Below are 12,965 nucleotides of genomic sequence, written 5' to 3'. Positions count from 1 at the left end.
TCGGCTTAAAATTGGGCTTGTGTAAAAAAAGTTGACTTTTCCTGTTGACCGAGCACTGATTGGATGATGAAATGAGCTTACAATAGATATGAGTGCATGGGATAATTGGCAATCTTGACTAAATCTCAACCGTTCATGATTCAATGGCCATGATTGTGCCACGTGGCAATGGTTGGTGAAGCAAGTTGGAGGATCCGAATCTTTGTATTTGGGTCGACCCGATCCACCCATTAACCCGCCAAATCTCAACCGTTCTTTGGGTAAATCGGACGAGTCAAATGATGCCATGTGTGATGTTGACTTTTGAAGTTTGACCAGCCATTGGATCTTGATCTAAGGGTTGTGAGGAGCACATGCATGAAGCCTATGATGGACCGCAAAGCACTGGATTATGAATTTATTTTTCTATAAATAGAGTCTCATTTTTATGTTTTAATCATCTCTCTACAACTCTCTTCTTCTCAAATTCTCTCCATCTCCTTATAATCTTGATTTCCAGGTGTGTTTTTAATATTTTGTATAATTATTTTCATTAATAAAATTAGTTTTATTTCCAATTTTAGTTGTTTTTATTTCTTTTAATTATAAGTAATTCAATTTTACTACTTCTTTTTATTTTAATTATGCTTAACTAAATAATATTAGTTAGGGGAAGGTGAAACTCTTAAGAAATAAATATGATTTAATCAAATTCTATGTTTAATTTTATAAATTAAATTATTTTCTATTTAATTTTATACATGTTTTATATTTTGAAAATTTGATTTATTGTAGACAAACAAATGAATTTGGCACAATAAATTCTTAAGATCTTAATATAAGGCATGGTGAAATGGTATTTTGACTTATTGTAGACAAATTAAATTTTGGCACAATAAATACTTAATCCATCATAAAATTAAAGGGAAAATAATAATAATTTGTATAATTAATCTTTTGAGTAATAAATCTAAAACAAATTGGCAAAAAGAATTTATTAAGTTTTATTTATTTCTAAGAGTGGATCCATAACCCTAACTAGTTCAATTCCATAGTTTCATTTAAATTAAGTTGTTTATATTCAATTTTTAATTTCAATTTTTAGATAAAATAAAATAAACTAATTAAATCTTTTCTCTGTGGATCGACCTCGGACTCACCGAGTTATAATACAACAAGACACTCTTATACTTGGGAGTTAAAATTTACTTTTAAGTTGTGTCAGGTTGCACACTTATATTTCATTTGGTATCAGAGCGAGGTGCTCTTATTTAGACCTAATCGTCTAGAGCTAAAGATCAATGGCAACTCAAAATGATTCCACATTTAGGGAAGGACAGTCCACCAAGAAGAAGGAATTGATTTTGATGAAACTTTTGCACCTGTAGTAAGGTTAGAATCCATTAGGATGTTGTTAGCATATGCATGTCATAAGGATTTTATTTTGCATTAAATGGATGTCAAGAGTGCTTTCTTAAATTGTTATATTATGGAGGAAGTTTATGTGAAACAACTTCCTGGTTTTGAAAATGAAAAATTTCCAGATCATGTGTATAAGCTATCCAAGGATTTGTATGGTCTAAAACAAGCACCTAGAGCTTGGTATGATAGGCTTAAAAACTTCTTGTTGGATAACGATTTTTCGATGGGAAAAGCGGACACAACTCTTTTTGTTAAGCATAAGAACCAAGATATACTTATTGTTCAAATTTATGTTGATTATATTATTTTTGGTTCTACTAATGAGTTGTTGTGTAATGATTTTTCATCATGTATGAGCAAAAAATTTGAGATGAGTATGATGGGAGAGTTGAAGTACTTCCTTGGACTTCAAATCAAATAAAACGAGGAAGGAATTTTCATAAATCAAGCCAAGTGCGTGAAAGATCTACTCAAAAGATTTGGCTATGATAATGGAACGACAAAGAGCACTCCTATGAGTACTACCATCAAGCTGGACAAAGATGAGAAAGGTAAGGAAGTTGATATCAAGACATATCGAGGTATGATCAGATCCTTACTCTACTTGACTGCTAGTAGGCCTGATATTATGTTTAGTGTATGCTTGTGTGCTAGATTTCAATCTTGTCTTAAAGAGTCACACATGCTTGCTGTCAAATGCATTTTTCGATATTTGATTGGCACAATTAATCTTGGCCTTTGGTATCCTAGGGGAACTCATATTGATTTAACTTGTTATTCGGATGCCGATTTTGCTGGATATAAGGTCGATAGAAAAAGTACTAGTGGAACATATCACTTCCTAGGTCATTCACTTGTCTCTTGGTTTAGTAAGAAACAAAACTCGGTTGCGCTTTCAACCACCGAGGCATAATATATTGCCACAGGTAGTTGTTGAGCACAAATTCTTTGAATGAAACAAACCCTTAGAGACTATGGCATTAAACTTGATCAAATACCTATATTGTGTGACAATACTAGTGCTATAAATCTTTCCAAGAATCCCATTCAACATTCTAGGACTAAGCATATAGAAATTAGACATCATTTCCTTGGAGATCATGTTAAAAAAGGAGATGTTGTAATTAAATTTGTTTCCACTGAAAATCAACTTGCGGATATCTTTACAAAACCTCTTTGCGAAGAGCATTTTATAAAGATAAGACATGAGCTTAGAATGATGATTGTTGAATCTTAATCTATATTTTACTACATAGCTTGATATGTTTATTATTATATGGATTTATGCTTCATGAATGAGATAGCTTGGTATGCTTATAATTTTATGTTTCATGCATTAAATGGCTTATTGAAAAGTTTTAAATCTCACAATGATTTAAAATTAATCAATTTTTAAAGCCAAAAATAAAATGGTGTGTGTCATACAAGTAGAAGAGCTTGCCAAAAATTAATTGGAGCCAAATAGATTTCCTAGTCTAAACTGGTATACCACTTTCTCTCATCCGGAAAACCTTTTTTCTTGTTAATTTCTCTTGGAACAAATTTCGGATAACCGGATTTTTCAAATCGGTGAGCTGCATTATCTTTGGTTGCTCTCGGGTCAATATTCGGATAACCGGATTATCAATCCGGAAAATCGAATTCGCGTATGGCCTTCACTGGATTTAACCGGATAGCTGGTTCTTTAAATCCAGAAATCCGGATTCGAGCTGCACTTTGGCAACATTCTGGATTCATTCGGCCAACCGGTTAAGGAAACCGGTAAGCCGGTTTTAATGTGCTATCTTTTGGATCCAACCGGCAAGCCGGTTTGTGATATCCAGAAAACCGGATTCGAGTGAAGGACTTGCTGGAGCATAACCGGATTTTCGGTTCAAGTCAAACCGGTAAGCCGTTTTCGGCTTTGTAGTTTCTGGTCACTAACCAGCTAGCCGGTTAGTGAAATCCGGCAAGCCGGATTCGAGGGATTTTAGTTTTGTTCATCTTCCTCACTCATTCGGCATTCCGGATCTCCCTCTCTCTCTAAAAATCGTTTGCTTCTCTCTCTTTCTCACTCCAAAATCCATCATCCTCTTCCTTTCTCGCATCAAATTGAGTCTAAAAAATCATTCCCCATCTCGTTAAGTACTCAAAACCATCCTCAAAATTCATTTTCAACATCTAAATCCCTAGATCCGAATTTCAACCTAGGGTTTAACCGAACTTTTCTCTCTCTAAATTTCTCACTCTCAAGCCGTTTTTTTATTCAAATTGCTTCTCAAAATCTCTTTCAATCTTCATCATCTTCATTCTCTTTATCTTTTTCAACTCCAAATCCATCAAAATCAAAATGTCAAGCTCTCGGCCGGTTCGAAGAAAAGGCAAAGAACCGGTTCAACCAACCAACCGGTCACGGCAAGCAGGGGGCACCTCCGATCACTCCAATTTCGAGTCCACACACTTTCAGAACAAGAAACATCTAGCCAAACGATTTCACCAACAGTTCATGACTCGTGAGGCACTCCAAACTATTTTTTGTTTTACCGGATTGGTTAAATCATCTTAGTATTAGCAATAGAACTTTATTGCAATTGTTGGAAGATGTTGGTTGGCTTAATTCACTTGTTGTTGAGGAAAATGTATATCCTGACTTGGTGAAAGTGTTTTACTCGAATATGGATTGTTCCGCGGAGAAATAGAATCGAGTAATCACCACAGTTGGAGGAGTTTTGATTGAGTTTGATGATTCGGAGTTGAACTCCATCCTAGGATCTTCTGATGATGGCCTAGGAATTTTTTCACCTAGGAAACCTCCTGACATTGATGACTATGTTTATATTGATGCTGTTAAGAATATATGTCGTCGTGTCGACCTTTCTGATGAAGATTGTACTATCCATTTTCGCACCCAATGTCTTTGTCTTCAAACTCGGATATTACTTCGTTTTATTCAGAGTATTGTCCTTCCTAGATCAGGCCATTTGGATGAGGTCTCTCATATGGATGTCACGTTAATTGATTGTATTCTTAGACATCGTCAAGTCGACTTAGGAAATACCATTGTCCGAAACATGCTCAGTATACCTAAGTTGATTACCCGCTCCCTTCCATATGGTCATTTCATTACCCGAATCCTGAAATTTTTTGATGTACCAATTAAAGAACCGTCGTGTAGACCGTCTAAGGGTATCGGGGATGATGCTATTTTCGGCTTAGGCTTTAAGTGGAAAAATGGCACTTGGGTCAAATACGCTGAGAACAAGTTTACCTTTCTTGCTCCAAGTGATGATCGGCCACTTAATACTGTGGTTCTAGCCGATCAGCTACCCATTTTCTCACTCTCATTTTGGGGGCAGCGTAGATGCCGAGATCCTCCCATGATTGCTTCAGCTCCTGATGTCTTTGCATCCGTTTCATCACCTCCACAGCCTCCTACCTCTGAAGATGTTACTCTTCAGCAGCTTATGGATGAGGTGCAGACACTCTCAGTGCGGCAGACTGAGTTTCAACAGCAGTTTATTCATTGACAATGCCTTCTCTTTGAGCACTTTGGCATTCCATATCCGTATCCACCTCCATCCTCACCACCTGAGTAGTTTTCTTATGCTTGTATTTGGACACACCTACATTTCATTTACTGCATTATGTTATTTTATTTTCGACTCTATGGATGGTTATTATGCTTTTGGATTATGTATTTTTTTTGGATGATATGGTTTTGTTTTGGATAATATGGATTTGTTTTGATTGTTTGTTATGGATTATATGGATTTCCTTATGCTTATGGATATTTTTGAACTAATGTGCTTATATTGCGATTTTGATGATTGATAGGGGGAGCTCTTATTCTCTTATTCTCTTATTCTTTTATTCTTTTTGATGGTGAAGGAGGAGAATAATTATTATGTGTTATAAAAAGTGTTATAAAAATATGCATGTATCCAGGGGGAGTATGCATGCATGCAGGGGGAGTCTGTTTTAAATAATTTTCAAATCAATTTTTTTTTAACCTTGCATTGATTAAATGGGAGCTTTTCATAACTAGATTAATTTTTTATAACGTGTTTTGTCATCATAAAAAAGGGGGAGATTGTTAGTCTATATGACTATAAGTATTGATTTTGATGATAACAAACCACATGTATTGATTAAGTAAAGATTTATGAATTGCGCTTTTATAATAAGAAAATGATGTTATGGAATTAAAGTATCTTGGACTAAAATGAAAGTATTTTAAAATCTTTGATAGTATTTTAAATTCCAGATTTGGACCTATTTGAAACTATTTAAATATTTTTGGGTCATTCTATAATTTCACATAGTTTGGCGAAATCATAATTTCAGAAAGTTTTGGGATTGACAAAGCATTATTTAAAATTCTGAAATTGGACATATTTGCAAACTTTCATAATGTTTTGGGTCATAATATAATTTTATAAAGTTTTGGGGTAAAAATATAATTTTAAAAAATAATTCACTGTAGCAGTCACTGTAGCAAGCGGCTAACCGGATGTGAAAAACCGGCAAGCCATATTTTGGGCAGAATCTATCCGAATTGAAAGCGGCTAACCGGATCCTGACAAACGGTAATCCAATTGTTGGGCAGTAAGCTTCTGGAACATAAACGACTATCCGGATTTGACAAAGCGGCATACTGGATGTTCAGAAATTTAAAATTGTGGCTATAACGGTAACATTAAGCGGCTAACCGGATGTCCATAAACGGTAAGCCGGTTATGACCAAAATGTGCATAACAGCTAGTTTTTTTAGCTCAAACTATATAAACTCAAATCCAACTCATTTTCAAGTTCTCCAACAAGCATAAACAAAAAGCACCTGAGATATCTTGAGCCTTCAACTTACAAAACACAAAACATTGAATCATTCCTTGTTCTTCATTTTTTAATATCTACTCATTGAGTGAGTTTCAACGTAACTTTCATGTCTTCATCTCAATTGTAAGAGTTTGAGTGTGTGAGACACTTGAGTGAAGAGATTGGGAGATAATCTCTTTGTTGTAAAGGTTCATTGACACCTTGAAGTCAATTGTAAACGGTTGAAGCCTTGGAAAGGCTTGGATAGTGAAATCCTCAAGCTTGGATCGCTTGGAGGCGTGGACGTAGGCGGGATTTGCCGAACCACGTAAAAATTCGTGTGTTTGTTTCTCTTCTTCCTTACTCATTAGTTATTGTGCTTTTATTGAACTTATTGCTTTTAATTTTTATTAAGACATTAGATTGCTTATTGTGTGGATTTGCTAGGATAATTTTTAAAATTCCAATTCACCCCCCTCTTGGGTTGCACACTTATATTTCAAACATCTCCTAGAATAATCATCAATGAAATTCACCATATACTTTGCACCTCCCATGGATATATTTGGTGATTCCCAAACATCAGAATGAATCAAGTCTAGAATGCATTTACTTCTAATAATAGATCTACTGAAATCTAATCTATGATGTTTACTTATAACACAATACTAGCAAAATGGTAAACTTACCGATTTGAGCCCTGGAAGTAATTTTCGTTCAAAAAGAATCTTCAAACCTTGTTTTGTCATGTGGCCAAGTTTGAGATGCCACATTATCGTTGACTCTTCTTCATTTGACGCGACACACGCATCAGCCTCCTATAGTGTTTCTCTTTTAAGCATGAATAGATTAGCACCGATCTTTTCTGCCTTCATTAATACAAGCGCACCTTTAATAATCTTCATAATTTCATTCTCCACATGAGTTTTGTACCCATGACTATCCATTTGTCCTAAAGACAATAGATTTTTCTTCAGGCATTTGACATGTCGTACCTCCCCAATTGTGCAAATTGTACCATTAAACATTTTTATTTTAATAGTACCAATGCCAACAATCTCCAAGGCATGATCATTACCCATATATATAGATCCTCCTGAGATAGGTTCATATGTCTGGAATCATTCTCTCCGAGAGGTCATGTGTCAGGTAGCTCCTGAATTTATAAGCCAGACATCAGATAGTGATTTTCTGCCTTTTGAAACAGTTGTTGCCTCGCTGTGGAGAATTTCGCCATCATCCGAGGTACTTGCTACACACCCCTGAGCATTTGATGACTCAGGTTCTTTACCCTCTTTTATCTTCTGGTTATTCCAACACTCTTTCTTGACGTGCCATTTCTTACAACAATTGTAGCATTTAACATTTTTCTTACTTCTAAATTTTGATTTACCATGATTGTGACTCCCACTGGGGCCACGTTCCGTTGATCTCCCTTTCGTCACTGATAGCACCTCCGCTTGCTGCGAACTTGCTTGTCTGTTTTTCTTATTTTTCCGCCTGCTCTTCTCATTTAATACGGAGGCTGCAACATCGTCGAAAACCAAACTGTCCTCTGGATTGTTGTTTGTCAGGTTAATGATGAGTTGATCATACGAATATGGTAGACTTTGAAGTAAAAGCTCTGCACGTTCATTTTCCTATATATTATGACCTAACGTTGTGAGTTGTGAAAACAAAGTCTTCAAGGTGTTGATGTGGTCGGTCACCATTGTAGATTCCGCCATTCGAAGAATATAGAGTTTCCTCTTTAAGAAGATTTTGTTGTGTAATGACTTAGCCTCATACAATTTTGTGAGAGTATCCCATATTTCATTCGCTGTATTTTTCTCTGCCATACTGGATAATACTCCATCTGCATGTGCCAAGTGTATATTAGAAATGACGTTGCCATTTATCTCGTTCCACTTGTCATCAGTTATCTTCATGAGTCTTTCTCCAATTGTTGTCAAACAATTATTTTTCCTCAATACAGCTTTCATCTTCATTTTCCACAACGAAAAATTATTTCCGTTAAACGTCTCAATTTCATACTTTGCAGCCATTTTGTTGATAAATATTGTACACAAACTAGTGTATCACCTCGAATAGTTGTGAGTATGTGTGAATATGCACACCAGGAAAGTTTTCAGGAAAGACTAGAGGGGTCACAACGGTCTCATTTAAAACCTAGACTCCTTAGGCTCTTACCGCCTTTGTGACAAAACTTTCCTAAACATGTACAAAACCACACAGTTGCTTTACTCACACCACTATTCCCTGCTTTGCACCGCCAATACAAGGATCGCTCCCACCGTTTCACGTGAATAGTACCGTATATGTTAATAGTATCGTATACGTGAACAATACTGTATATGTGAATAGTACTGTATACGTGAACAATACCCCTTATGTGAACAGTATTCGACTCCAAAAAATATAACCAATAGCTCTGATACCACTGTTAGGAAATTGATAAGTGAAGTAGACATACAATTAAAATAAAATTGGAAGAAAATAAATAATAAACACAAAAGAGGACACCATGAATTACGTGGTTCGGCTTTTAGCTTACATCCACGGGCGAAAACAGAAAGAAAATATTTTACTAGTGAAAAGGAGTTACAAGTATTGTGATATTTTGTCTCACTACCCAAAACTCCAATACACCCAAACTCTCAAACACTAAAACAAGAGCTTTTATTATTTAAGCTCTTCAAAACTCTCTGCTCTGCAGGAATTGTTTCTCACAAAATTGGATGTAGAAATGAAGAGGAGGAGCCTCTTTTTATAGCCAAAACTTGGCTACTGTTCATGCTTTATTATAATAATATTATTATTTTTTTCTTCTTCTTTTTTGGCCCGGCACTCATTTTTTTTCTTCCTCTTTCTTCTTTTTCTTCTTCCTCATTTGTCTTCTTTCTTCTTTTTCCCTTTTGTTTTTATTTTCCTTGGGCGGCACCTCCTTGGACTTTAATTTTGGGTGGCCAATTTGAGAAATGTTCATGGTTTGGCACCGCCCAACCATGACTTTGAAAGAATTGAGGCAACTTAAACAATTACAGCCGATTAGCAACATTGGGTATCTTGAGTTTTCCAGGCTGGATGCAGACAAGATCACCACTTCAACAAAATTGGCTGTGTACAGCACAATATCAACGGCATAATTTAACAAATTGATGTTGTAAAATGCCAAAGACAGCATATCTTTTATAAACGTTGTCATCATTAAGGTTAAAGGATAATAGCACAGCATAGAGAGGTGACGTGGTACGCGACTGCATGCCCAAGAATGGAATGTAAACTTTTATGTTTGCTTGATGGGAGTAGTTGCAGCTGGTTGCTTTTAGGTTTAGGAAATTAGGATTAAGTCTAACATTTTTTTTTAATTTTAACTTGTAAACTTTTATGTTTAAATATTAAAAATAAAATTATTGTGGGATATCAGTTACCTACGTGGATATCTGCCAGCTTTCCTTCTTTACCAAGCTCACCCATTATGTGCAATGCGTTTTAATTTATATTACTAAGTCTACCTATTACTCGCAAAATTAACCTCAACAAGTAGTTTTAGCAAACAAATAAATGTTTGTGGAGAAAATTGCCATCCTTAGATAGATTGTCACGGTTCCCATGCCATGTTAAAATCGGCTTCCTTCTCTCAATCAAACATATTTTTGTTTAATCAATCTTCAATTTACTTTAAAATTATTTATCGAATCTCAGGGCATCAATCGTCCAAAATCCTTTAGGAGATACGATAGTCTTTTTTAATCTCCTATATGATCAAGAGTGCATAATGTAAATCAATCGATTTAATTTCCTGTTAGCATGTAAATATTGATTGATTATTTGTATAGATTTAATCGCATATTAATACATTATTAATTTATATATTGACGGGTTCTAAATGAAACTACAAACATGTTTCAATAATGTACTTATAAATTTATTAGTTTAAAATGTTCGCCTTAAAGTCAGGACATGCACAAAATGTTAATTAATTGAAAGTATCAATTTACCCAAATTTTACTACAGTTAGGATTTTTTTACGTTGTGGCCATCGCTATTCTCAAAAGATGGGTGAAAGAAAGATTAGATAGCAATAAAGAAGAAACATGCATCACATTAACATCAGTCTTAAGTGGGACGCGACTAGTACCACATGAAATATATTATTTGAAATATGTTGTATTAAGCATTGTTGAATTAGCTGATGAAGCTGAATCAAATGCAACACACGTTGGAGTGCCAGCTGGAATCAAGCTAGTTGTAAATTCAGTAGTTAGTCTGGGAATGAAAGTGAAATGTACACGTGAGAAGTTGGGAGGTTCCAGATGGCAAAACTGTTATGAAGAGATTCCCATGCAGCTGGATCATGCAGCAATTAGTTAACAAATCAGTACTTATTAATTGTATTGAATTCAGTTAGATCAGAGTTAGTTACTTATTAGTTACATTGCTTAGCTGTAATTAGAGTACTCAACAAGTATTAAATTCCACTATAAATACTAAGCTGAGCTTATTTCTGTAACTCGATTTGCAATAATAATTCTTCTTTGTCATCTTTAAATTCCAACTTGGTATAAGAGCCAGTCGTTAAAATGGCAAATAATGAATTTCAAGCTACAAGCACTCGAGCTTCAAGCTCAACTGCAAATCCAATCACAAACTCAATCAACAACTCATCAGTTAACTCTCTGATTTTCAATACTCCGATCAAGCTTACAAACAACAATTACCTGTATGGCGATCTCAAGTTATTGCTACGATCAATGCAAACGAACTTGAAGATCTGACTGATAATACTAAGAATCCTCTGTTAGACCCATAAAAACTTATGTTAGGCGCAAATATAATGGGGCAGGGGCTGTTTAGTAATTTTAGGGGCAGGGGCAATTTAGTAACTTTATTATTAATTAGGGTTTAGTTATAAATAAGAGATTATGGAGTCATTCAGGGTTTATGTTGAGTTTTGTCTGGTATTAGGAACCATTAGGAGTTTTGGGAGAGATTGACCCACCTCTCGAATTGTAGGTCAGGATTGATTGTTTGTTTTCTTTTGATTTAATCAATAAAAGTCAGCCCTAATTTAGCCCTAAGTCCTATCAAAGTGGTATCAGAGCAAGAATCCTGAGACAATGGCATCAAAGAAAGTGGACGCACTTGAAGAAAAATTGGAAGTGGAGATTGGATCGCTCAAGGCCACCATTGCCAAGCGATTTAATAACGTTTAACAAAAATTTTCATCCCTTGAAGCCATGTTGTTGAAATTGATAGATCTCCACCTCAACCGACCATTGGCAGTATCAACATGCCAAAACGGTGTGGTGGTAGAAGGATCGGGCAACACGAAAACCACCAATCTTGCACAGCCAGGGGCAACAGTTCACGGCGGATTTGGTGGCAGGGAGGTTAGCCTAGGGTACTTACGGCCTATGGGAGCCTTTCCTAGTGTTGGGTGTGGCAAAGGACACTGGGTTGCGGCAGGGGACGGTGGATCTGAGGGTTACGCGGCTGGAGGAGGTAGTTTAGGGTTGGGAATCGGTGCTTCGGCATTGGAATGGGGCACGCAAGATTCGGGGGTGGACGGGCTTGGCGACTTGGCGGCATTTGGGGGTGAGACACGGCCTGGGCAGGCCGAATTTTGGGTTGGGCAGGGCTGCTGTGGGCCAGGGCAGGCTCGATTTGGGCCTGGGCAGGGCGATTTTGGGTCTGGACAGGTCGTATTTAGGGGCAGATGGCCAGGAAGAGGGGTTATCTGCAAGAAAGGAAGCGGTTATGACAGGAATGCAGTTGGGCGAGGGATTTCAGCCCAATATGGGGCTGGGCAAGGAGAATTTTAGGTTGGGTCTTCGGGATTTGCAGACACTAGAGTAGATTCGGGAGTTTGGCGACCTCTAATGGCACGAAATTGGGCGGGTCAGACTTAATTTGGAGCGGATTCTAGGGTAAGAAAACTGAAAATGCCTATTTTCGAAGGCGAGGATGCTTATGGAGGGGTGTATAGGGTAGAGTGCTATTTCACCATCAATGGACTCTCAGAGAGGGAAAAATTAATGGCAGCGACATTATGTTTGGAGGGAAAGGTACTTGCATGGTTTCAATGGCGAGAACAACGACAACCATTGAGGTCGTGGGGTGAATTTAAGGACCGGCTATTGGAGAGATTTTAGGCCACTCAAGAAGGGGATTTGCATGAACTTTTGCCTTGACCCAGGAGAGAACGGTCATGGAGTATAGGAAAAAGTTTGAGCTGTTGTCGGGATGTCTAGTGGACATCTCAAAGGCAGTGTTGGAAGGGAATTTTATGAAGGGACTGAAGCAGGAAATCCGAGCCGTGCTATGCTTACTAAGGCCGATAAAAATTTATGTTAGGCGCAAATATAAAGGGGCAGGGGCTGTTTAGTAATTTTAGGGGCAGGGGCAATTTAATAACTTTATTATTAATTAGGGTTTAGCTATAAATAAGAGATTATGAAGTCATTTAGGGTTTATGTTGAGTTTTGTCTGGTATTAGGAACCATTAGGAGTTTTGGGAGTGATTGACCTACCTCTCGAATTGTAGGTCAGGATTGATTGTTTATTTTCTTTTGATTTAATCAATAAAAGTTAGCCCTAATTTAGCCCTAAGTCCTATCATCCTCCAAGTAGAATGGTTGTTAATGTCGATAACGATCAAACTGTGATCACTGTGGTAAATCCGCAGTTTCAAATCTGGAGAAAAGCTTATCAACAACTCATGAGCTGGCTGCTTTCAACTCTGAGTGAAGAAGTGTTAAGTGCTGTCA

General features: G+C 36.7%; 1 protein-coding gene across 1 annotated transcript; it reads left to right on the top strand.

Moving 5' to 3' along the window:
* The first annotated feature begins 11,435 nt into the window (after window positions 1-11,435).
* Window positions 11,436-12,020, top strand: LOC102624961 (uncharacterized). The gene has a single exon (XM_052432769.1). The coding sequence runs from the start codon at window positions 11,436-11,438 to the stop codon at window positions 12,018-12,020; it is 585 nt and encodes a 194-aa protein (XP_052288729.1).
* The last annotated feature ends 945 nt before the right edge of the window (window positions 12,021-12,965 follow it).

The sequence above is a fragment of the Citrus sinensis genome, chromosome 8 (assembly GCF_022201045.2).
Source record: "Citrus sinensis cultivar Valencia sweet orange chromosome 8, DVS_A1.0, whole genome shotgun sequence".
Classification (NCBI taxonomy): domain Eukaryota; kingdom Viridiplantae; phylum Streptophyta; class Magnoliopsida; order Sapindales; family Rutaceae; genus Citrus; species Citrus sinensis.
This window is presented reverse-complemented; position numbering and strand designations above follow the sequence as displayed.

Bases quoted from the DNA above. Each gene is read 5' to 3' on its own strand.
- LOC102624961 (XM_052432769.1), top strand. From the start codon at position 11,436: ATGTTGTTGAAATTGATAGATCTCCACCTCAACCGACCATTGGCAGTA.